Source organism: Hemicordylus capensis, chromosome 1 (genome assembly GCF_027244095.1).
Source record: "Hemicordylus capensis ecotype Gifberg chromosome 1, rHemCap1.1.pri, whole genome shotgun sequence".
NCBI classification, from domain to species: Eukaryota; Metazoa; Chordata; class Lepidosauria; order Squamata; family Cordylidae; genus Hemicordylus; species Hemicordylus capensis.
Window position 1 is genome coordinate 54,436,420 of NC_069657.1, and position 27,295 is coordinate 54,463,714.

The window sequence follows — 27,295 nt, forward strand, 5'->3', positions numbered from 1 at the left end:
GGGGATTGAAAATAAAACTGCTAATATTATAATGCCCTTATACAAATCTATGGTGTGGCCACATTTGGAGTACTGCATGCTGTTCTGATCACCATATCTTAAGAAGGACATTGTAGAACTGGATAAGGTGCAGATGAGGGCAACCGAGGCACCGGCCTTTGTGGGCAGGCTTTGAGGGTGAGACAGTGGGCTGAGGCAAGTTATGCTGCAGCTTTAATAACTTCTCTGATCGTTTGCTAGACTTTGTGTAGATATGTGTTTTGGTGAACCTGGAGGTTAATAGCTGTTACCCCTTCCAGCTTCCCTGCCAGCTCTTTGACCTTGGGGAGCTGTGCCAAACTCCCACAGAACCTCACCTTGCTTCTCTGTAATGCCAGGTCAGTTCAGAATAAAACAGAAATCATCCATGATTTGATCGTGGATGATGGAGCTAACCTGGTATGTATTATCACACTCTCTATTTGGTTTTTTTCTCTGATCAGGAAGGTGTTTGTGGGTGGGGACTCCTGTGATTTCCCCATTGTCATGGTGGACCACCATCTCGTTAAAGTTGGACTCACAGCCGCCACCTTTCTCCTCAGTGGTGAAGTATCTATTAGGATGGGCCACCCAAAAAGGCTATTGGATCCCATAACAACAACAACAAATATTTTTATACTGCTTTTCAACAAACGTTTCAAAAGTGGTTTACATAGAGAAATAACAAATAAATAAATATAAGATTCCAAGAAGCCTTGGAAGATTTTAAGGTTGGTTCTGCCAGCGATCCTGTTGATGCCTTGGTTCAGACTTGGCATAATGAACTCACTAGGGCAATAGACATTGATTGCTTCTAAGCGCCCTCTCCAACTCACTTCTAAATTAGCCCCTTGGTATACAGAAGAGCTACGGGGCCTGAAGTGGCAAGGTAGATGGCTCGAGTGCAAGTGGAGAAAGACTGAGCTCGAATCCAACAGATTATAACACAGAGCACATTTGAAGATCTATGCTCTGGCAATGTGTGCAGCAAAGAAACAGTTCTTTTCTGCCTGCATTGCTTCTGCAAGCTCATGTCCAGTGGTGTTGTCTAGGGTTGTGAGGGAGCTAGTACATGCCCCTCCTCCCCCGAATTAGTATTTGGATCCACCAGTTACCCATTGTGACATTTTTAATGAGTTTTTTACAGATAAAATCTCTCGTATTTGAACTGAACTAAACTCTACAGTTACTGCAGAGAGTGTATTGTGGAGGTGTCCAGCATCTCCTCTTGTGTGGCTAAATTTGATCAATTTCAATTTGTGACTCCTGAGGATGTGGACAAGATACTTGGGACACTGCACTTTACTACCTGTTCTCTCAACCCTTGCCCAACATGGTTTATATGATCTAGTAGTGAGGTTATTGGAGAGGGCCTTGTTAAGATCATGTGTGCTTCTCTGAGGGAGGGCAGGATGCCTCCTTTTGTCAAGGAGGCAATTATTAGACCACTCTTGAAGAAGCCTGCATTGGATCCCTCAGAATTGGACAATTATATGCCTGTCTCCAACCTCTCATCGTTGGGCAAGATGATCAAGAGGGTGGTCTTGGAGGAAGCAGATTATCTAGACCCATTTCAAACTGGCTTTAGGGCAGGATATGGGGTTGAGACAGCCTTGGTCAGCCTGTTGGATGATCTCCAATTAGTCAGGCCTTTAGTTTATAGTTTTAAAGCTTCGGTTTTAGAGTTTTTATTGTATTTTAAATTGTTTAAATTATGTTAACGTTTTAAATTTTTTTTCCAAATTCAGTTTTTATTAATTTTAACAATAGTAATATTGTCATTCATTACAAATACACACAAAAAGGTGGACTTCCCGCACACATCTCTTCGTGATTCATCAGCTATAAAGTTTACCCTTGCTATTATAATAATTCAAAGCATAAATTTAAACCCTTACAAACATAGCTAATCTACCCAACCTGCAGTTTTTTTTGCTAAATTTCAAACCCTGCTGTAAAGTCCATAGTAGGAAAGTAATTCTTTAGATACAACAAGAATGGTTTCCAATCTTCTTTAAAACATTCCAAGTTTTGGTCTCTTATTAGTGTTGTAAGTTTTGCCATCTCCGCATATTCCAAAATTTTTATCAGCCAGTCTTCTTTTGAAGGCAGTTCATTACTCTTCCATTTCTGTGCATATATAATTCTGGCCGCCGTAGAAGCATACATAAAAAATGTTAAATTAGTTGTAGAGATTACACCTTGTGTTATTCCCAGCAGGAAGGATTCTGGCTTCTTAGGAAATGTCATTTTTAAATATTTTCTTTAACTCATTATATATCATATCCCTATGTTAACGTTTTAATTGATTTTATATTGTGAGCCACCCAGGGACCTTTTTTGTATGGGGAAGTATATAAATGTACTAAATAGATAAAATAAACGAAGATGATCAAGGTCCTGGAGCACCTTCCTTATGAGGCAAGGCTCCAGTATCTGGGGCTTTTTAGTTTGGAAAAGAGGCGACTACGGGAGGAAATGATCGAGGTGATAAAATTATGCATGAAGTAGAGAGAGTGGACAGAGAGAAATTTTTCGCCCTCTCTCACAACTCTAGAACCAGGGGTCATCCTATGAAACTGAAGGGTGGGAAATTTAGGACCAACAAAAGGAAGTACTTTTTCACACAGTGCATAATTAATCTATGGAATGTTCTGCAACGGGATGTGGTGATGGCCACTAACTTGGAGGACAGGTCTATCAATGGCTACTAGTCCGATGGCTATAGGCCACTGCAGCCTCAGAGGCAAGATGCCACTAAATACCAATTGCAGGGGAGCAACAGCAGGATTCAGGACATGCCCTCACCTCTTGCCTGTAGGCTCTCAGAGGCATCTGGTGGGCCACTGTCTGAAACAGGGTGCTGGACTGGATGGGCTTTGGGTCTGATGCAGCAGGGCTGTTATGTTCTTTTGAGTGTGTTGGCACTCTTTAGAAAGTAACTACACCCCACAATTGGGTTACAGCTTTGCCACTAAAGCCTTTCGATTGAGTTTGTCGCTTCATGGCTCCATCTAGGTTAAACAAACAAAAAAGAGCCCACTGGTCTAGATCACATTTCCTCCTGAAAACCCAGACAGCGAAATTGAGCAAGATATAGGCACATGCTCTCCAACTCTTTTTCTTCAAAAGCTAATGAGAACAGCATTGGACTCCCCTACCAGCTTCTTCTGAGAAAGAAACTGAGCTCACTCCATCTCTAATCCTTCCCTCCCTCACACAAACACAGATATTCCTAGAAACCAGAGTCCCTTCACCTGCAATCTCAGATGCTGCCTACCTAGTTTTTTCAATCCAGTGAGAGGGAAGGCACCCTCTAGGTAACACTCTTATACAAATGAATAGCAACTTTAAAGAATGAATGTGCGCGTGTGTTTGTGCGTGTGTAACATTCTTTGAAGTCCCAGACCAATCCTTAAAAACATTCTCCAAGGATGCTGGAAGAGTTTAGAACATATGCTTTTAAAAGAAAAGCATTCAAAACAATGGAGAATATTGGCTAGTTGAAGGATAGTGTCTTAATGTCGTCGTGCCCAATGATGAATGATCGTGATCTTAGAAATGGAAATAAAATAACATTTTCTTCTTGCTGAGCAGTGTTCCCTGTGACAGGGATTCCCAGATGTTGTTGACTACAATTCCCACATCCTCAGCTACAGTGGCCATTGGCTGGGGAGTTATAGGGATGTGCATGGTCCGGACCGGCACCGAGGGGGGGTCTACCTTTAAGGGCGGGGGGGGGTAGAACTTACCCCTCCTGCCGCTCTTCCCCCTCCAGCGCTGTAGTTTAAAGCGAAGTTTTTGGGGCGGGAGCATTCCTCGCTGCCGCCCCTGCCCCCATTGTCGCCTGGAAGTCTCTGTAATAGCAGCACGCATGTGTGTGTGGCGGCGCACGCGCACCTGTCGCCACCATGCGTGCGTGCGCCGCCTATGTCACACACAGCGTACGTGTGACGTAGGCGGCGCACGTGCGCACGGCGGCGACAGGCACGCACGCGCCACCACGCACGCGCGCGCCGCCACGCATGCATGCGTGCTGCTATTACAGAGACTTCCAGGCGACGACGGGGACAGGGGTGGCAGCGAGGAACGCTGCCGCCCCAAAAACTTCTCTTTAAACTACAGCGCTGGAGGGGGAAGAGCGGAGGGAGGTGTAAGTTCTACCCCGCCCCGCTCTTAAAGGTAGACCCCCCCCTCGGTGCCGGGCCGCCGGGCCGGTCCGGCTCCGAACCGGTTCGGAGGCCTCCAACATGGTCTCCGGACCGGTTCGTGCACATCCCTAGGGAGTTGTAGTCAATAACATCTGGGAATCCCTGTTACAGCGAGCACTGTTGCTGGGGCCCAGTCACTCAGTGTTTCAGATGTCATGCTAATTTAGCAGTTTATTTCTGCCTTGTGAGAGAACCTCTTCAGCCTTTCAACTCAAGAATTTCTAGTTGTGTAGTGCATTGTATCAGAAAAGTTCACAGAATTCGTGGAAATATGTTAGCTGTGATATGCACATTTGACTAATGCATTGGCTTTAATGGTAATGGGGGCCTGGGGTTGGGGAGAGATAAAAAATGTGCATTAAGTGTGTGTGTGTGTGTGTGTGTGTGTGTGTGTGTGTGTGTGTGAGAGAGAGAGAGAGAGAGAGAGGGAGAGACTGTAGTGTAGTGTAGTGTAGTGTAGTGTAGTTATGTACGCACACTGCCTTGATACTACCTCCCAGAACAAAACTCTTTCCACCCTAGAGAACAAGAAAAAAGGGAAAGTGTCTTGTCAAATTAACATAATGTGTTATTCACAAAATAGTGTATTTAAATATTTTTAGTTCTTATTCTGTGTTTTGTGAAATTCATAATTTTAACTGTGTCAGATCTTTAAAATGAATGATAAGCTTACTGTGCACTCTAAAATGATTGATAAATAAATAAAATGTGCAAATCATACATGGTTTTTTGTGTAACTGGACAACCACTGAACCTACCTGGCAAATATGAAGGATTCCAAGCACAGCTTTAGGCATGCAAACAGGCTTGGGCATGCCATTTCTGTTGTTGTTAATGCCTTTGAATAGCATCACAAACTGTTTGGGGAACACACAAACTGTGTTCCCTCTAAGGTGTGCGCACGTGCACGCGCTCTCAAGTTTTTTTATGTCCGCTCAGTTAATTTTAGATCCCGCAGAGGTTGAATCAGAAAGGCCCCACTCTGAATGCATGTGTGCACACACACTGCCTTGATACTGCCTCCCAGAACAAAACTCATTCTGCACACAGATGAAAAAAATTAGAGAGAACACTGGGAGTCACCCTCAATTTCAAAAATGATTTGCAATGAGACATGGGCAGTTCCTGTGAGAAACACAAGCATGAAATCCCTTATGCATGCATGACTTGGTTCTGGATCCTGGCCATGTATATTGTCTGCTCTTAATCTTGTATCTTCTCTACTTTTGAGAACTTGTAACCAGGGGCATAGCAAGGTTGGAGTGGGCCCAGAGACAAGATTTTAAAATGCCCCCCCCCCCAAAGTCCAGGGCCTCCGCACACCCCAGGCCCCCAAGGATTTAAGTCTGATATTCCAAAATAAGTATGCTGCCTGCAAATACATTTCACTGAATACACACACACACATCACAATATATAGTGATATACATTGAGTACTATACATTTGTATTACTTTTAATGCCTAGAACACACTAGAAAGATGAATTATTAAAATGGGCCCCTCGCTGCAGATTAGCAAAGGAGACTTTCAATCATGCAGGGTGAACCTATGTTTGTTTTCCCAGAATTCTGAACAAATTCAGTCAAGTTTGATTGCAGGAGGTTTTTCACAGGAGGCTTTTAAAGCCCTTTAAGACACATCTCCTCTGGAATGGAGGTGCTGCATTCACATGTTGGCCAGATTTACCCTGAAGTCCCTGCAAGTTATTGGGGAGCAGTTCACACACAAGAAAAATAAAATAAAAGCACCACACATGCTTCACAGTTCTCACTCAGACCTTCTGGGTTGCAAAACAACTTGAACATAAGTGCATTTATAAATGAATGAATGAATAAATAAAATTAATAAAATACTGTTCCAAAAGTTTTTGCAATTTTCTGCCATGAAACAAGCCACTTATAGGACTTTTTAGATAGTTTTTTTTAAGTCAGCAAATTTTCCAAGCTGTTTCAAAATAAATATTCAGAGACTTCTTGGTCCCTCCCCCGCCCCCTGTATCCAAGCCCTATGGCAAGCAGATCCCTATATATGGGGGGGCGGGGCGGGAAAGGTAACCACAAAAAGGAGTTCACACTCTACCTGGCAAATGCTGGTCTAGGTTAAGCAGGGCAGCAAGGGGTCTTCTGCTGCAGAGAACACTCTGGCTGCCTCCTCCTTCCTGGCTTGCTTGGGCCCTACTCGAGTTCAGGCTTCACTGCGGCCTACACAGAGGCCTCCGTGGAAGCCCCGCCCACCCGCCGATCAGCTGAGAGGCGGGAGAAAAGGAGCTCTTTGCAGCTTGCCTGCTGCTTCGATTGCGGCCAGCAGAACAAGCAGGAGAGGCGGCGAAGAGGGCAAGTGGCTGAGAGGCTATGGGGCTGGGCAGGGGGCAATGGGGAGTCACATGAGGTACCCCTGGGGTGCCCCTCCAGGCAGTGGGGCCCCCAGACAACTGTCTCCCCTTGCCCTATCATTGTTACGCGCCTGCTTGTAACAAACATAAGAATCCCAGTCTACAGCCACATATATGCAACCACCTATGTTTTCATACTTCCCATTTCAGCAGACAGCTTCTCTCTCTTCCCTACTGTTAAATCACCAGAGCACTTTTTACACCTACCCCTGGTTTAAAAAACAGTTTAGCAATTTAGCAGGGGAGGGGGGGGTTGAAGTAAAAACTGGATGACAAAACCAAAACCCTCAGCTAGATCATGACCTTCAGGAAGCATTGATGTCTTTTCTCATCCGTTCTTCAGATCAGTAGATTCTACACATTACTGATAATTCTGGCAAGAGTTCAAGGGTTAATGCAATAGATAAATAAAAAGAACTTTCTGTAAATTGAGCCCTGCATTATTTCAGTTGTCTTGCCTTTCCAAAACTAACTTACTTAATTTTTTAAAGTAAATACTTGAATTCTTCCTGCCAGTGCGCTTTGCTTTTACTATCGTTTATTACTTCAATTATACTTGGTATCACTTAGAACAATCTGCCATTTGGAAATCTCAGTGTAGCCTGCAGCTTAGTATTAACTCTGGCTGGTATTGTAACATGTACAGCATATGACATTAATGTATCAAAATTAGATTTGATCTTCCCTTCTGGTTATATTTATTTCACATTTCTTTTGTATTCAGTTAACATAAACTTATTAGGAAAGCTGACACATGGTGATGGCTATAAAGTAAGAATGTTTTAAAGTATTTCGATTTTTTAAAATGAAATTTCAGATATCTGCTTTTTCAGGTTGTTGTTTTGTTCAGTAGAGTAGAAGATTTTCTAATCTTATACTATAACTCTAGAAATAGTTTAACTAATCTTCATGTTTGTTTATGACCATTCTGCCTACCAATACTCACCAAGACTGAACAGTTATTACATTAGCTACTATTCCCTGCAGGGAAAGCAGGAATCGTGAAAGGGGAGGTTATAGCAGAAAAGTAGTAGTAGTTGTCATATTTTCTACTGGAAAGCTTTGAGACCAAGTTCTATGGATAAGGAGTCACTGCCTACACTCAGAGATGAAAATTGACAGCATTTAGGAATGATCCAGTTGCCTAATCTTTCTCTCTACACAGAGTATCTCAGCAGCTGAAAATCTTATAAATAGTTCATTTTTTCTTTTCTTTTTGGTTGCGGTGGTGGCTATGCTCTATACAGCAATGCACTCCACAGTGGTTTGTAGTACAGAATCTATAAAATCTCAATATGCATTAAAAATGTAGTAATCTTAAAATAGCATCACTAAAAATAATGAGCAGTCAGTTGCACTGGACCTGAAAAACCACCCAGGTAACCAGTGAGAATCTTCTAGGACCATTGTTACTTGATTCCTGTGGTTGCTGTAATCTGGGTTAGTTGTAGTTTTTAAACTATGTTCAAGAGAAGCCTTATGTACAATGGATTATGAGGCAAAGTCACAGTCATCAAGAAGAGGGCACAGGTGATGCACCAAGCAAACCCTTGAAAGAGGCAGCTGTGATATAATAACATTTGATTAAGCTTTCTTTAAACCCAGATTATTTTTCCAGCTTTCAGCCTGTTGCAAATCTCTTTTGGTGCAACGTACTTGAGCTGATGGCAGTGGCACAACTCAAAGTATTCTTAGGTTACACCGATTAGCTAGAACTATTCATTAGACAAGTATTGGTGGATGACCTCCACTAGGATCAAGGAAGATGGGGAGTAACTGTTAATTCCCCTGAATCTCTCAGTAGCTTTGAGAGTATCAACAATGGAATCCTTCTTGAATCTATGGGACTCTATGGGATGGGAATTGGGGCACCATGCTCTGGAAGTTTCACATCTACCTGTCAGGACAATTCCAGAAGACAGTACTGAGTATTTTTGCTCTGCCCTGTAGCATTTGTGCTATGGTGCTCTAGGATTCAAGACTGTTCCATGCTGTTTAGCAATGACATGCGGGTACGATCATCTAGGGATTTTGAGTTACCACTGTTGACATCCAGCTCTATTTCTCCTTTAATACAGTTTAGTTGTGGCAGTCAATACCCAAACAGTTATCTAGAATCAGGAATGGGCTGGATGAGGGCTAATATACATCACTGAGATGCTGAGTGACCACTGGAGAAAGTATTAACTTTTCTGGATGCAGTTGCAGCACTCTCTTAAGAAAACTGTTCACAGTTTAGAGGTGCTTTTAGATCCAGTCTTGCCCATGGACACCTAAGTGGTTGGCTGTAGCTCAAAGCACTTTTCGTTTCAGTTGATATGTCAACTCCTGTCTTGAATAGAAAAGCATGATCCTTCCTTAGTTATCTGTGCCTTGGTGATGCCCAGGTTAAAGTTCTTCAATGTATTGTACATCAGGCTGCCTATGAAAAACATTCAGAAATTGCAACTGATTCACTACTCAATCACCAGATTCTTAGCTGCTCTCTTTAGCTGGGCCTACAGCCCTGAGGAGGCAAAGTAGGTCATGTTGGAGGTTGAAGTGAAAGATAGATGGGATGCAGTAGCAAAGAGACAAAGTGATAGGTGCAAGCAAACGGCAGGTTGGCAGAAACAGAGAGCTGGAATATGAAGCAAAAACAGGAACAGGCTCTTAGAGGTTTTTAAAATCTGTCTTAAAGGCTCATGCTTTCTGAATTGCATTCATCTTTGTTTTGTTTTTGTTTTTTGGTTTGGGTTTTTAAAATTTGTTTTAAGTTTTATGTAAGATACCTTGGACATCAGTATGATAGAAAGAATAATAATAATTTTTTAAAAGCTATATGTGAACTAGACTTAGGCTATAGTTTAAAGCTTGCATACATTTTAGTGACTCTAGAGATACTGCATGAAAAACAAACCTTCTGAGTTCTGGAATGTTGTGTTAGAAATCAGTTTCCACTCAACTGTAGAATAATGAAACAATTCTGAATTACATTTTGAATTAGGATGTTCATCACAAACCTACGTAGTTGTCAAGTGGGAGAAGTGCTGACATGTTTAACCACAAAACACAGGCAGTGCAGACCCACCCTCTCAGCTGCAGGGCTCTAACAGGCACAGTGACGCTGCTGCACAAGAGCGCTGTTCTGGTAAAGCTCATCCTTGTGTGACTGCAGGTCACACACTACTTGCATTGGAAATAATGCAACTAGTGCATGACCTGCAATTGCACAAGGATACTGGAACAGCCCTCTTATGCAACAGCATTGCCATGAGGAACATGTCAGCCAGTGTGTGTTGTTTCAGTTGCCTGGAGAATGTGGGAAATCAGTTGTAGGTGATCCTGTAAAAATGTGTGGTCATATAATTGTTTTTATATATCTAGTAAATTGAACAGTGATATTCTCCAGTACTGTATTCAAATAGGGTCTGTCTTTCAGAAGCTTGTTCTCCATTAGTTCATGTTACATAAACATTGAAAGCTAGCAAATTAAACTAAAGGACCAATGCTAAATTAATAGGACTCTTCACAGGGGCAGTTGTGACTTCAGAATGATAATATATTGGCACAAATGTTATTCTTAAAAGTTTCTGCTAATCCTTTATGATACTAACAATCTTAAAAAGAGAGTGATTTGAATCTAAATGTACTGTAAGTTCTGTAAGTTCAGCATTTTATTGTTCCTTTCTACAGCTATTATTTGTAGCACAAAAGTTGGATATAGCGTATTCTACAGCTCCAGCGTAGTGTGTATTTATGAAGGTTTTGCTTCTCTTCTTTCAGCTAAGACACTTAGGAAATGATGGAGTTCATATTGTCTGGTCAGAGCATACTCGAGACTACAGAAGAGGAATAATTCCTACAGAATTTGGAGATGTGCTCATTGTTATATATCCAATGAAGAACTACATGTTCAGTATCCAGATTATGAAAAAGCCTGAGGTAGGGCATTATATTTGTTTTTCTCCAGGTTGCAGGGAACAGTGCTGCAGCCTTTGCTAGAGCGAGTGCCATGCCTGGAAAAGAAGCAGGGCGGCAACAGAGCTGCTTACCTGCTTCTTAAGGGAACCACTCCCCGCCCACGCCTGCATGAACCATTTCCTAGCTGATAAGCACATATTAAAGGTAAAGTGTGCCATTGATTTGGTGTCAACTCCTGGTGACCACAGAGCCCTGTGGTTGTCTTTGGTAGAATACAGGAGGGATTTACCATTGCCATCTCAATGGCAATTGTAGGAGATGATGTCTTTCAGCATCTCCCTATATCGCTGCTGCCTGATATAAGTGTTTACCATAGTCTGGGAAGCATACCAGCGGGGATTCTAACCGGCAACCTCTGGCTTGCTAGTCAAGTCTTTTTCCTGCTGCTCCATTAGGAGGCTAAGCACATATTTGGATAAGGAAAAATAAAAATTCTCATAAAATCAAAGGAAACTTTTTATTCTTGTTTGCAACAAATCTCACTTAAAACATATAAATAGTAGTTGTAGTAAATCATATTGTGTAGTATCTCAAGTTTACTATTTGACTCCTCCTTCAATTTATTTTGTTCACATGCTCAGTCTGTGTACCAAATGTTCACAAGTGCTCATGTCTGGAGAGCAAAGTGAATAAGAAATGAGAGCATTTTCACACTTTCAGAACCAGCACATTAACCCAGTAAAGAAGGATTCCAAAACCATATATGCCCACAGGCTTGCAAAGGAGATCCATATGAAGAGGACAAGCTTCCTTCCTCACACAGATCTCCTTGCTAAATCAGAACCACAGGGTGCTGCATTTATCAATCCCTTGCTGAATAAAAATGATGGTATGGATAGGCATCCATCAACTATGGTATTGGGATCATGCACCCTGAGCATAATATTCATCAAATTGTTTGGGTTGTCAAATAGTAGCACCAACCATTATTATTATTATTTACATTTTATATCCTGCTCTTCCTCCAAGGAGCCCAGAGTGGTGTACTACATACTTAAGTTTCTCCTCACAACAACTCTGTGAAGTAGGTTAGACTGAGAGAGAAGTGACTGGCCCAGAGTCACCCAGCTAGTATCATAGCTGAATGGGGAATTGAACTTGGGTCTGTCTGGTCCTAGTCCAGCACTCTAACCACTACACCACGCTGGCTACTTACACATTTTCTGCATTTTAGGAGTGCTGTACCAAATATGTGAATTTATTTTATTATTATTATTATTAGTAGTAGTAGTAGTGTTATTATTATTATTATTTATTCAGTTTCTCGACCGCCCTTACAAAATAGCTCAATTTAAATTGTTAACTCTTTTCTTTAAAATAAATCTTTTACCTTCAACAAAATCCCCTTCTCTAGTCTCACTAAGACTCTGATCTTCAGGAATATAAATGTCCATTATTAGGTTTTAGTCTTAAACTAAGTCTCAGTGAGGTAAATTATTCAAATAGTTCTTAAAGCAAAATAAGGAGAATTATCTTTGAAAATATCAAGTGCTCCGCATATTTTCATAAGGTACACTGCCTCTTGAAATTTTTGAATAACTGCTATGATTGATTAACCAGAGGTGAGAAGAATGATTTGTTTGAGAAGTTCTTTGTTAATGTTGATTGCTAATTGTTATAGAATAGACAGATTTAATGGCTGAATTTCTCAATTTTCTAATCCAGGTCCCATTCTTTGGTCCATTGTTTGATGGTGCTATTGTGAATGGAAAAATTCTTCCTATTATGGTTCGTGCAACAGCTATAAATGCAAGCAGAGCATTGAAGTCACTCATTCCATTATACCAAAACTTGTATCCTTTTAACCTAAAAACTTTTCTTTTCTTTTTGGTTCAATAAGGCTGCAGTCCTAGGCATGCTAACTTGGAGTAAGCCCCACTGAGCACAGTGAGAGTAAACACATTTAGTGCACCTCTTGCTTGAAACTGAAAATTTCTGTTAAAAAAATGGAGAAAATCTTAATATATTTATATTTTTAAAAAATAATATATTTTCCCCCACTATAAATAACATGCAAAACCCAATGAGACTAACTTATTATTTGCAGGATTTAAATGAGTGTAATTTAGTAGAAATGTAGTAGTATAAAAGTTTCACAATAACTGCTTACTTCTTTATTAAATATAACTTTTGCCAGTGATTAAAATTGTGTCATTTCATTTTCCAGTTACAAGAGGAATTGCAGTTTGTTTTTATCCAAGAGAGTTTTAATATAAATTTGTTTATCGGGTAGATTGTATGCTTGTGTGACACATTTGAGATGCTAAACTGTTATAATACTGACACATCTGCACTGTGGAGAAAAGCAAAGTTTAGGAAATATAAAGGCTAGTAAACCAACACATACGGAAATTAAAATGCAAGATAAGTTATTTCATTTAAAACTAATGGCACATATTTGGTTACTTACGTAAAGAAAACATGTAAATTCTTTGCATCTCATTGGGAGTGTGGCCCTTTGTCATACCTGATGAATTAGATGGATAAAAGGAGGTAAAGCCATGATACCTTCTCTTGTTGGGTGGAAACTCAAGAGGAATTTGTTTTGCTATAACCCACTTATGCTACAAAATGTGTGGAGAGGAGTGTGAGAGATGCATATTACAGCTGTTACCTGTTTACCTTTTTAGGGACACTCTTCTAGACTTTAAGGATACATCACAAGGCAGTTCAGCAAATCTACTCTGTCTTACTCAACGGTGTTTATCTCTTTAAAAGTAAAATGCTGTGGTAAAAGCTAATTCTCTGATGGTATTAAAAGCTAATTCTCTGCTGCTGGATGAGGACACCTGTGAGGGTTATCCTTCCCACATGCTCCATAAGCAGGACTATGTAACATAGCTAGAAGCTTTTAAGAGCCTGGGAAGGATAGCCCAACCCACTTTCTTTAGTCCTGTGATCCAGCTTCAGAGAGCCTTCTCTCTTTCCTATCCTAAGGCCTGTATCTTTCTTATTTACAGCATTGATTTTAACTTTGTCTTTAGTACTTCCCTATTAGTCTCTCAATTAGAGAGAGAGATCCTTAGTTGTTCTTCCTCATTACTCTCTATTATTTCTTCCCTTCATTCAACGGCTACATCAAGAAGATGCAGCACCTGGGGCCAAAAATCAGGAACATTCTTTTTCCTTAGGGCAAGAATCCTACTACTTTCCTGCCCAAAAGACCCTCCAGCATGCCGAGCACCATGAGGTGCTCGCCGACGCCACGCACCCCCAGACTCTCTGATCCTGAAGAGGGATCCTTGGGCATCCCACTTTGTGGATTCAGGGCCCAGCAGTCTGAGCCTAGGGCTGATTTCTGCCCCCTTCAGACATGGCATGCATGATGACCATGTGCGTGCTGGTGCCACACAAGGGCAGCTGTGGGAGAGCACCACCAAAGCACGAAGATAGCTGGGAAGAATGCTGCTGATTCAGGAAGTGGTGGTGAGTGGTGAACGAGCAGGTATGCACCTGCTCTCCTCCATTTTAAAGGTGTCGGGGATGTGTTTCGAATCACATGTCAAATCACACTTCATGCACATCCCTACATGGCATATCTCAGGTTACAGGGGGTTAGGATCTTTGATTAATTAGACGATCTTTTAATCAGATCCCCAAATCTGCCATCAGCCTACAGGGACATACTGTAGACATGGCAATCCAAACGCTAGCATAGCAGACCATGACTTTCTTGTGAACAAGGCCAAAAGCCATCTCATTCCCAAGCAAAGGATAACATGGGAGTTATAATTGATATGGTCTTAGGCTCATTCTCCCTCAAGAGCAAATTCAGAAATTGTCAACATCATACAAGCCATTTCCCAGAACAACAAAATATTTGTTTTAACCTTAGCTCGTCTCCTGAGTCTGATGGTGGCATACAACAGAACCAGTTGAGAGTGCAGATTCCTCATCAGGTTTGCTGCTCTCTCACTTGGTGGATGTCACCGGGATGGCTTTCCCTGGAGAAACAATGTCTAGACCCACCCAGAATAATTGTAACCATGGATGCGAGCCACCTCAAGTGGGGAGCACACTGCCTGCACCATTCAGCACGGGAAATCTTCAGAATAGGAACACCAGCACAGCATCAACTGGCTAGAGTTGAGGGCTTTACGCATGATCCTGTTGGCTTTCCAGCTGATAGTGAGACATAGTAATGTCCTTATCCAAACCAACAATGTTACGGCGAAGTCGCACATGAACAGATAAAGGAACCAGATCATGTTCCTTACAACAAGAGGCAGTGTGTAATCATGCTCCTCGTAGAGATCCTTAATCATGCTCCTTACGGAGATCTCCTTAAGGAGATCATGCTCCTTACACCAAGAGGCTACTCCTTCAGCGGGCAGAAATGAATCTGGCATCTCTGTGGGCAGAAGCAGTTAACACCCTGTCAGCACCATTGCCATCAGTTCTGCTATACGCACTGCTTCCATTTCTTGTAATCGGCTATCTCCTGCACAAATTACGACTTGTCAAGGTGGAGATAATCCTCATAGCACCGTATTGGCCAAGAAGGGTGTGTTTTCCAGAGATTCTACACCTGGCAATATCAGAACCATGGTTTCTATCGATCATTCCTGACCTTCTCCATCAAGGCCCCATTCTACATCACAATTGATTGATCTCTGGAATGAAGAGACGGCCCGGGCTGTTGACACAGTTGCTTCTAAATGCCCTCTCTGGCTTGGTGGAGCCCTTTTGGCTCCTTGGTTTTCCTCGGAGCTTAGGGAGATGAAACAACTCGGGCAACGGCTGGAACGACGCTGGAGGAAGAGTTGTGATTAATCCGACCGAACATGGGCTAGAGCCAATTTTAGGAACTACTCCGTGGCGGTGGGGGCAGCGAAGAAATGCTTTTTCTCCACCTCCATTGCATCTACTCAGTGCAGACCAGCGGAGCTGTTTCGTGTAGCTAAGACATTATTGCACACATCGCCCCCAGCTAATGGGGGAGGAACTATCCACAGCCGGCTGTGATCAGTTTGCGTGTTACTTTGCGGATAAAGTCGCTCGCATCCATGCTGATTTGGACTCCAGAGTTTTGGCAGTTCTGGAAGACGTGCCTCTGGTACCATCTGGTCCTATTGTATTGGATTTTTTTCAGTTGGTGCAGCCTGAGGATGTGGACAAGAACCTGGGCAGTGTGCGGGCGACATTGTGTGCTCTTGATCGTGTGCTCTTGACCCTTGCCCTTCATGGCTAATAAAAGCTGCCAGGGAGGGTACAGGTAGATGGTTGGAGGTGATAAGTAATGCCTCGTTAAGGGAGGGCAGGATGCCATCGTGCCTCAAGGAAGCAATGGTAAGACCATCAATTTAAAAAGCCCTCCCTTGATTCCTCCAACCCGGAAAACTAACTTGCCCTTTCTGGGCAAGGTGATAGAGCGTGTGGTGGCATCCCAGCTGGAGAGCATCTTGGATGATACAGATTATCTGGACCCTTTTCAATCTGGCTTCCGCCCCAGATATGGGACTGAGACTGCCTTGGTCGCTCTAGTGGATGACCTATGCTGGGAACTAGACAGGGGGAGTGCGTCCCTGTTGGTTCTGCTAGACCTCTCGGAGGCGTTTAATACTATGGACCATGGTATCCTTCTGGGCCGCCTCTTGAGTATGGGAATCGGAGGTACTGTGTTGCAGTGGTTCTGGTCCTTTCTTGGGGGAAGGGTCCAGAAGGTGGTGCTTGGGGACTAATGCTCAGCTCCGTGGCCATTGGCCTTTGTGGTTCCGCAAGGTTAGGTCTTGTCCCCCATGCTGTTTAACATCTACATGAAACCGCTGGGAGAGGTCATCCTGGGACTTGGACAGAGTTGTTCAGCAATATGCGGATGACACTCAGCTCTATCTCTCCTTGTCACCTGATCCTAGGGAGGAGGAGGATGTCCTGAATCGGGGGCTGGAGGCCGTGATGGGTTGGATGTGGGCTAATAAACTTAAATTGAATCCCAACAAGACGGAGGTAATGTTGGTCAGTAGGAGAGCCGATCGGGATGAGGAGATTTTACTGGTTCTGGATGGGGTTGCACTCCCCTTGAAAGAGCAAGTATGCAGCTTGGGGGTATTACTGGACCCGGCTCTGCTTTTGGAGGCTCAGGTGGAGGCGGTGGCCAGGGATGCCTTTGCATGGCTTCGGCTAGTGCGCCAGCTGCATCCCTTTCTTGAGAAGGCAGATTTGGCCACAGTTACCCATGCCTTAGTCACGTCATGGCTAGATTACTGTAACGTGCTCTACATGGGATTGTCCTTAAAGAATATCTGGAAACTGCAGCTAGTATAAAATGCGGCAGCTAGGGTTTTATCTGGAGCTGCATGGTGGGAACACATCACACCCATTTTGAAAGAGCTGCACTGGCTACCAGTTTGTTTCCGGGTCCAATTCAAGGTGCTGATTTTGAACTTTAAAGCCCTTAACGGTTTGGGCCCTGGATACCTGAGGGACCACCTGCTCCCAAGGGTTGCTCCCCTCTTGACGAGGTCATCTGAGGGGGCTCTGCTCTGGGTGCCGACAATGAGGGAGGCTCGGTTGTCATGCACGCAGGACAGGGCCTTCTCTGTTGCTGCCCCCAGACTCTGGAATGCTCTCTCGGTGGCTATTCACTCCTTGGTCTCCATCACAGCTTTCAGAACGAGTGTAAAATCTTGGCTTTTTGCCCAGGCTTTTATTTGATTGTCTCTGCTGCTGTTCTCTGTACTCTGTATTGCTTTTATGCTTTTGTTTTAAATTTTTAATCAGATTTGTTTTATATTTTTAGCTTAATATTTTAATTGTATGTTTTTTACAATCTTGTTTTTAAATTTTGCCATAAGCCGCCTTGGGATTGTTTGAATGAAAGGCAGTATATAAATTTAACAATCAATCAATCAATTCCAGCACGGAGACTGATCGGAACCTCCTGAGCCAGCATGGTTACTCCTCTAAGGTACTTGACATCCTAGCATCAAGAAAGCAGTTTACTAATCGCATGTACCAATACACATGGAGGGCTTTAGAGCACCAAAGATGGTACTCTAGGCATCAATTACAAAAGGAGAAATGTGGGGTCAGGGAACTTCTTGCTTTCCTTCAGGAGCGTTTGGATAAGGGATTAAAAGCCAATACACTAAGGAGACAAGCAGCCTCCCTGACAAACGTTTTATCAATACACAGCAGGCAAAGTTTATCTTCACCTCAAAAGGTTCCTTAGAGGGTCTATTCTCACATCTCCTCTGACAGTACATCAATTCCCAACCTGGAATCTTCATACAGTTCTAAGAGCCCTTCAAGTCATCTCCCTTCAAGCCTATTCTCTTTCTGGCTGTTGTTGTCCTAGTTAGCATTCTTGATAGCCATCACTTCTGGCAGAATAGTGTCCGAATTACAGGCAGTTTCTGTCAGCAAATACCTGTGTATTTTCTCTCCTGACTCAGTTCGCTTCATTCTGGATCTGTCTTTCATTCCAAGGTGCCTTGCAAATTCTACCCGTTACAGGACATTATATTGCCCTCTTTTTGCCCTAAACCAATTCACCCCTCAGAACAAGCTTGTCACAAGCTGGATATATGTAGGTGCTTGAAGACCTACCTAAAACGCACTGACCTATTCTGTTCCACTGATGCGCTGTTTGTTTCCTACTTGCTACTGTCCATGGGCCAAAAGGTGTCCACTCCCACCATTGCCAGGTGGATCAAAGCTTGTATTTCCTTAGCATATTAGACAAAGCGTATTTGGCCACCATCCAACATTACTGCCCATTCAACCAAAGCAGTGGCAGATTCAGCAGCATTTTCCACAAAATTCCACAAAATTCCACACCTGTAGCTGAAACCTGTAAGGCAGCAACATGGTCTTCACCATCAACTTTTACAAAGCATTACAAGCTGGATTCTGACCATTCCGCTCTTGCATCCTTTGGCAGAAGAGTGTTGCAACAGGTCCTTCCTCCTCAGTAGACTGGGGTGCCCCCACTTAGGTCTTCTATGCTGTGCCATGCCCCTCATAAGCTGTCCTTGATGTCTCAAGGGATTGGCTCTATTCAGACTTCTCGGTTCGTCACTGGACTTGGATATTTGAAACTGGGTTGGGCTATCTTTCCAAGACTCTTAAAAGCTTCTAGCTAATTTACATAATCCTGCCTCTAGAGCACATGAGAAGGATAGCCCACATGAAACATCCTCAAATCTAGAAGCAAGAAAAAGCCTTCACGGTAAGTAACCAATGTTCCTTTTTGTCCACTTTTCTGATGGATAGCAATTCTAGTTCAGCTAGAATGGAGAGGTCCACAAGAACTTGATTCCATGCTCGAAAGCAGCTTTCAGTGCACAAGAGTGCACAAATGGGATTTTCTAGCATGAAGAGTTACAGTAGATCTCCATTACGTGTGATCTGGAGCACATTGCAAGCTAATTTGGGGGGAAGGTGAACCTTTTATCCATTTGCTCCCCCATATTATTTCCCATCTGTCTATCCACTCCACACTCTGTTCCTGCTGTGAGAATAGCATCAGTATCCTCAGCATGAGGTTTGGAACTATAGAGGTCAGTAAAGAATGCCTGTCCAATATTTATACTGATGCCTAGATATTCATGTAATATCAACTCAAAGTATTCTTTTGAAATGGTCTGTTCATTATTAACTTCATTTCAGTGTACTAAACTTAGTGTAGTACTTTGCATAGAAATTACCGCCCTGCTAACTGAGCAAAAGAGCACCTTTTCACAGTGGTGATTCTCTTTATTGAGCAGGGGAAGAGCAACTGGCCCAATCCATTCCCATCACAGCATTCTTCCCGTGGAAGTTGCTGGTGTCTATTTTATGTTTCTTTTTTAGATTGTGATCCCTTTGGAGACAGGGAGCCATTTTATTTATTTGTTTGTTTGTTTTGATTGTTTATATCTATGTAAACCCTCTTTGGGGGACTTCTGTTGAAAAGCGGTGTATACATATTCATCGTATTCGTATATGAGAGAATAGAAGATTTATAACAAGCAATTCTTATTGAGAGATCTGGTCCATTATTTTTATTTTAAAAATTCTCAATGCCTATACTTTTTAAATAAATAAATAAATGCCTATACTTGATTATGGTTTTAAAAATAAATACCAGAACATAAAGGATGGGTTCTCAACTGAAAACAATGGAGGGAAATCAGCCAAACAAAGGGAAAACACGCTACTTAGACATACAAGTGTTTTGGAAATCCTGGGAAAGGAAGAAAAACCATAGATAGTTTAAACACTGATATTCAAACCCTTTTAGTCAAGATTTATCTGCAAAGAAAAGTGATTTGGGAAAAAATACCATAAGTGATACAGTAAGCCTCAGAATAATGAAAATACTAAAAGGATTTAAATTAATTCTGTGGCAATAATTGTATAGCTGTGTCAGCTATTTTGCACCCACTGAACAGTCCTAAGATTCCAAAGCATACATTGTATGATTTGTGGTCATTAAAAGTAGTCCGGGATTTATCTTGGGCACATCTTGGCTAACTATGTATCTAATGCTCTTCAGTAAATTACAAGAGTATTGATTGGCATATGCTGCCTAAATCGATAGTCCTGACAGCCAGAATTACAGTAATCTGTCAGTATTGATGACTGTCTTTCAGGCTTTGATACCTCTCCTTCGTTTATCTTGTCTTGTCTTACTTGTTTCTGAAGTGCATTTTCTGCAACCTCCAGTTTTGTCATGGTAGGTACTTTATAGTCCGTTTTTGTCCCTCGAGACCAATTTATTGGCTTGATCATGCAATTAGAGGTAAAATACAGCAATGGGGAGCATGGATAGGTAGTGTTCTGCCTAACAGTTGGACCTTATATGTAGTGTGGGTTTGTTCTTCATTCCCTGTTGAAATTGTAGGGTTTATTTATTTATTTATTTTGGATAATGACTAATTCCAGAGCATCACTTTAAATGCCTTTGATTTTTGCCACTGGGGACCACTGATTGGGTAGGCATTTGTGATTGGTTTCTGAACTCTTTTCTTAATGTTTGCCATATAGATTGTTCACTTAAGCATTATTATAGTTATTTAGGGATTTGTGTTGAGTGTGTGTGTGTGTGTGTGTGTGTTTGCTATTGAGTAACGGCCATGTAAATATATTATGCCTTTTCTTTCCTCCCACTCCACTCCACAATCCCCTGTGACTTTTTCTCAGAATGAAACATTTTTGGGTAGATAAAAATAAAGTGATCACAGAGTTGTCCCCGATGTGCAAACAGAAATATTGTTTTACTGTCTGAGAAAGCAAGACTAATTGGAAGGATATGAAAGAGCTAAAAAAAAACAGTTGAAGAAAAATTATTGGTTGTACTTTGCCTAACTTTCCATTCACAGACTTCAGAAATAGTCTTGCTCACATTGCTATAGTCTTGCCCACAAATAATCATGATTTATTTTTAAAACATGTTTAAACCTGTTCTTGTAATGTTGCTTTTTAACATTGCATACAAAAATCCATACAATTTCCAAGAACCTTTCTCAACTAGTACACATTTGCAATGTGTACAACAAATGTGCAACATTTAAGTTTTTGTGAGATTAATTTAAAGTCTTTATTTTGAGGAAATTGCATAGTATTTGGGAAAGACTAATTGTTATGTCTGCTTTGTCATGGTGCTACTTAGTGAAATAAATGAGAACATGTGATTAAGTATTCTGTACATACCACATTAACTACAGACTGTTTTAAGTAGTATGCTAATAGTCTAATCTAAAATTGGGTCTAATGTTAATTTTCACATGGAAATTCCATCAACATACAAGAAGTTGTTTGGCTTTCTCTTAATATTACTATAGGAATTGAGGCTCTTAAAATAAATTACACTTCTTTTCATTTGAATTGCTAAGTTAAAAAAGGGGAGGGGAGAATAAAGGTCACAACTGTATCCATTTTGTTTGGAGCACTTCTCCTTACTACCAGTACGGGCTTGAAAAATATTTTAATCCCTCTTGCCAAACCACAATTTCCATCCATCTGTTCTTGCCAATTGTGAAAAGGTTCAGTTTTCAGCAAAGCCATGCATTTCACAGAAGGTATGTGAGGTGAAATTTCACAGGGGACATGATGGATCCTGATTCTCAGCGATAAACCTTTGGGGCCAGCAGGGTTGGCATATGGTTCAGCATGATATGAAGGCTTGGGTTCCCTGGCTTCACGTTTTGGCTTGGAGCTGATAAAACCTGGCTGCATATTGTTTCACTGGACACCAATCATGGGCAACAGGAACTGCCCATTTTAACTCTCTGTGGGAAGAAAGCCCAGACCCTGTTCACAATAGTACTATTGTAGTGTTACAAACTGCTCTGAACAGCTTGACAGCTTTGGGGAGGAGGGTGGAAAGGGGTTGCTTTGCTAATTGCTGTTCAAAAGAAAGATGAGAGAGAGAAACTGAGTGTTGATACATCTACACTATTTTTGCATAAAGACTGCCAGCTTTTTATAATAAACAACGAAATATGTGAACAAAATAAAAAGCACTTGAAACAACAAAATTACTTCAAATAATAACAATGAAATACTTGAGAATACAAAGGCTTTTTTTTTAAAAAAAGTAATCACCATATATAGGCATGGGGGGATAAAAGGACATGTAGCATATGGGATCTAAGAAGGGAACAGTTCCACGTATGAACGTGCTTACAGATTAATCTAAATTGAACTGTATTTACAATCGACTTTAGCAATCAGAACTTAAAAGAAGGATTAATACAATCCTACCTGTAATATTTGGCAGGGCAGGTCTTCCAGGTGCATGAAAATCTATGCATGTTCTTTTTCTTGCTTGCTTGCTTGCAATTGCAGGTGGGCTGCAGTTGCAGAGGCTGTTGAGCACCTGGAGAGCAATGAAAATGTGTGGCCAGATGTTGTGCAGGTCTGTTAAACTGCATTTTATATAGATCTCTTTATTTTCCGGCTTCTGGGGCAAATAAAATGACCAAACTTATTGTGCTTTCTAATTATGAAATGGAATAACTATTTTTGGACACTTGAGGCTAGCACTGACATTCTTGCTTATCCAGTTAATTCACTGCTGAACTTGCTGATGATTGCTAAGTTTCAAAAATTTAGCATTCAAATTAAAATAATATTTGTAGGCATCAGAAGCAAATGCAGCATGTACTTAAGCAAATGGTTTCTCAATACAGTATTTGTATACTGTACTAGTATGCTTTACTACCAAGGTTCCAAGAGAGCATTCCAAAACCTTTGGGATGGTTCCTTCCCTTAGAACAGCAGTCAGGGTCCACTTTCAGTTCCGCTTCTCTGAGTGGGAGGGGACTCAGTGGGACTGAGTGAGAGGGGACCAAACAAGCCCTGGCTTGTGAACAGGCTGGCAGCTTCACCCCCCACTCCACCCCTTGAATTCTTTCTTTTTGCAGGGTGGCTACATCAGAAGCCTTACTGGGGAGTTTTCTCTCTGGAGGTTATTTGTCAGGCTGCTACATGACCTTTGGTATACCTTCTCTGGATTGTATTAGATTAACTCAATTTCATCCATGGACACAGCCTTAGTTAGTAGGTTTGCTGAGTATCTTCTTAAATGGTCTGAGTGGATACCCACCCTAAGATGGTACTGCTCTTTTACATCCTGGAGTTGTTTGAATGCCCTCTGAGAGTCTAGGAGAAAAGGAGATTTCTTACTGTAAATCCCTATTCTCGTAGACACCCATAGGGCATTCCATCCATGTCCCTGTTTCCTGGTCAACATACGTGGTGGTGGTGGTGGTTTATTTTTTAGGCTTCTGCCTATGCCCTATCTGTGGGGGTTATAATTTAGACCTCCTGGGAGGTTCCTTCTTTCCTGTTCTCCTAGTGTTCCTTCATCCCTTATGTAAAAAACATAAAGCTGTGTTTTCATTAATAGTGTTAAGTAGTTTTGTTTGTACCAGTTGTGTGGCATTGAGGGGTGTGACTGCTCTTCCAGTCCAGTCTCAAAGGACAGAATGGCCTCTCCCCCTGGAGGAGCAAAACTGAAAGTGGACACTGCCTGCTGTTCCAGGGGGAGGAGCCATCCTAAAGGTTTCGTAATGCCTTCTGGAAGTCTGCAAGACTAGGAATTCATGGTAAGAAATTCCATATTTCTATACTAATTCACTTTTCTATACTAATTCACTGAATCAGTTATTCTTTATACTCTTTAATGTTGTGATGGAATAGGGTAGCTCAGACAATATCTTGTACACACTTTTGCAGAACACTGTCGTGATCTGTGTTTCACTGTAGCTCACATGAGCTCATACTTTAGGATAATTTTATTCTAACTGCCATTGAGACATTGTGTGTGTGTGTGTGTGTGTGTGTGTGTGTGTGTGTGTGTGTGTGTAAATAATTGTGTGAACTGATGTAGACACCTATAAATGTTTCCTTAGTGTGCTCAGTAGTCAAGTTGTCCCGGCAAGTGAATCTTTGTTGCCCTGGAACAAAGGATCTTGCCCCTGTTTCCTCCCCCATTCATACTAAGGCAGTGAAGCATGAGAACATATGAGAACTTCCTAGGCAAGGTGGGGGTGGAGGGCTGACAGTTAAGAGGAAGATTTAGTTTTCCTCAGTGAAAATAGCTGCATGAGTGTAGTACTATGGTTCAAGTGTATAACATGTACTTTAGTTATGAGTTTTAACATAGGTGAATGAGCCCTTTGTAGATTTGATTTAGAGCATGAAAAAGAGTAAGCAATAGTCAAAGTAGAGTTTCTGCTTAAATTATCAAGAAAATATATTAATGCAGTATTTCATAATGGTAATTCATTGAATGCCCATTCTTCCTCTTACAGCAGGGTAGATTATATTTAAGTCAAGATTAATGGATAGATTTTGATGTTAAAATCCAGTCTCTGAACCTGCCATTCCCTAGAGGCATATAGTGCATTAGTTTAAACCAATATGCAGCTTATCATAGATACTATGACACAGTCTTAAATGACGGTTTACTGTGCATTGTTACTGCTTTTTCTGGTAATAAAATCACTATTTTGTGTTCTTGATCATTACAATATTAAATAGAAATGTAATCAGATTATTGCACATTTAGATACAGATAGCTCTTAAGTAATTGTCCACTGTAAAATTTCTGATTTCTACCCCCCACCTTTTCCTAAGGCCTTCTGTGAGTGTGCCTGTTCATTTAAAACAGGATGCTTCCTTGAATGTGATTAGCTGAATCAAAACTTCATTTTTTAAAAGTTTTAGCTTTTAACCCCCAAATGCAAGCCATAGTCAGACACTACATTGTACATGCATAAATTTGTCTCTACACACGTATTTGTTTTTGTGTGAATGACTGTACATGCGTTCACTCAAAAAAGGAACCTGGGTACAGGCTCCCCAAATACAGTTAAGAAGTATACTACTTTACATGTGTTGCACATCATGTGTGAATAACTATCCATGTGTACAAATCTGTACATGTGTACACTGTACACACAGATTGTACATGCATTGACTATAATGTGTGAATGGTTTCAACTTAATCTGAAACTCTGACCAACTTTTGACAGTCATATTTCTCTCCCTTTTGATTAAATCTCTTGCTTTGCGTGTTGTAATGGCTGATGAGTGGCAAGAGACGCAGGTTTGGGGCAGTATAGAAATATTTTAAATAAATAAAAAATAAAATAAGTCAGTCTGCTTCTTCTCCAGACTGAGCATGGAGAAAGGGAGAGGAAAGTTGTCCAAATTGCCTCTGTACTGGGCAGGCTTCAGCTTTCATAGGCTTTAATGGGGCTTATGAAGGCTCACTTCAGTGGAGAGGGAGAGAAAATAGCTTTCTTTCCCTTCCCAGGAAATCCTGACAGCCAGTTTGCCAGGAGTTCAGGTGCCCACCCCCTAGATAGAAAGCAAGTACTGAATCCCTAAGCAAGTTTCTCTCTGGGAGCCACCCACACATAGGTGTATCTAGGAAAAATAGCGCCTAGGGCAAGCACTGAAATTGCACCCCCTGTCCAAACATCTGACACGCATCTTTCAGATAACTTTACCATAATATCAGCTCAAAAATACAAGTCAAGCTCGTTAATCTTTTAATATTTCAAAAAACTATTTAGCAGTAGACGTAGCCAGACCAAAAAATGCTGGAAAACTACAAATTTCAGTATGCTGGGGCTCATGAAATACCCAAATACTATGTGGAGGTGTACTTGGGAAACTAAACAGAAGTGCCTGTCTAATTCTCTACTATGCATTGTAGCATCATTATTACATAAGTTTTAAAAATAAATGGAAAATTTGACTTTTCCCAGATACTCTGAAAATAATTAAAGGATATGCAGAGTAAACTGTGTCACTGCTTGGAATATATTCTAGTATTTCAGGAAGACAGTTAAGATGAGAGAAATAGACCAAGAAACTCCCAGTGGACCTTAATACTAAGCATTTCACACTGATTCAAAGACAAACTCACCATTAATAGCCATATTATTAAGACATCACATTTAACTCACGTATCACAAGAAGCAAAGTAAGAGCAAATGAATACAATTCTAGCTCATAAGCTTCAGCTCAGTATTCACAAGCCCTGATTCTCTGTACATAGTACCAAACTGAATGTGTACAGTGACTTGTATTATTATTATTATTATTTAAATTACCTGTAGACCCTTCAGGGGGCTTCCTAAAAGCTGTGGGAGGGGTCTGCAAAGGTTCCCCTCCCCCTGCTGGCCTCTAGGGCCTTGCAGGGACCATTTGAGCATGTGTGGTGGCCATTTTTAAAAATAAATTTTGTTTTAAAATGGCCACTGAAAACAAAATGGCCACCTTGCATGTCCAAATGGCCTCTGTGAGGCCTGTCATGGCCTATATCCTCACAGAGGCCATTTGAGCATACGCGGTGGTCATTTGGTTTTCCGCAGCCATTTTTTAAAAAATTGCTTTTTGAAAAATGGTGCCCCCCTTCAAGTGGCGCCCGGGGCATGTGCCCTGCCTGCCCCACCCTAGATATTCCCCTGCACCCAGACACTCAAGTTCCAGACAAGTGGTGGCTGCAGCAGCCTGCTGCCCTGGGGTTGTGTTTTCCTTGAGTAGAGGCTATTAATGAAGCCCAACACAATGTTCCTTCCCATTCTCTAATTGTTGTACATCTTTCTGTTTCTCTGCTCCCAAAACGCACATACACTTTTGCCTTTTTTTACAAAAATATAAACAAAAACCAGGGTTGAAATAAACAAAGGTCTTTGAATTAAACACCTTAAATTGCTTTGGCTGTTTTGCACTAGGTAGTCTGCAACTCACCATATTGCTTCTAAAACATGTATTTTAAACTACTAACCTTAACGATTGCTGAATTCACATTTTTGGTGCACTTCTTACAAGTGATACAGTGGGGTTTTGTTTACAAATTTTCATTACTACATTACATTTACATTAAATAAATTTCATTCTCTTTGTAATTTATTTAATGTTTAATTTTTATTTAATGTGAAAAGTTTGTGTGAATGTATGTTTTCAGGATGCAGTCCTAAAATTACGTATTGAAGTGGTCCTAATTATGTTTGCTATTGAATCATCTTCATACAGCCCAAATTGTTTCATGGACATGAGTGTAAGACCTAGAGTCAGTTCTGTGGTTCTAAAATCTGTAGTAGTAAAAACTATAGTTTATTATTGAAACATGTTCACTTATTTTTTTTTCTATTCAATAATTGTGTGTTAACTATCTAAGTCTATAATATAGTCTATATTTTTCTGACTCCTGCTTCTATTAATGGGGCTCCACTTGCACTGCCATAGCACCTGTTATGGATTTTG

The 27,295-nt window shown here is 41.3% G+C and overlaps 1 protein-coding gene across 11 annotated transcripts in view; it reads left to right on the top strand.

The window, feature by feature from the left end:
- The window catches only part of RALGAPA1 (Ral GTPase activating protein catalytic subunit alpha 1), a 287,874-nt gene that overhangs the window by 231,043 nt on the left and 29,536 nt on the right, over positions 1–27,295 (top strand). For all 11 annotated transcript variants that reach the window (XM_053285328.1, XM_053285342.1, XM_053285334.1 and 8 more), the window contains 2 exons: positions 10,388–10,546; positions 12,251–12,378. In XM_053285328.1, the coding sequence (XP_053141303.1) occupies positions 10,388–10,546; positions 12,251–12,378 (287 nt within the window). The remainder of the gene's footprint in view (positions 1–10,387; positions 10,547–12,250; positions 12,379–27,295) is intronic.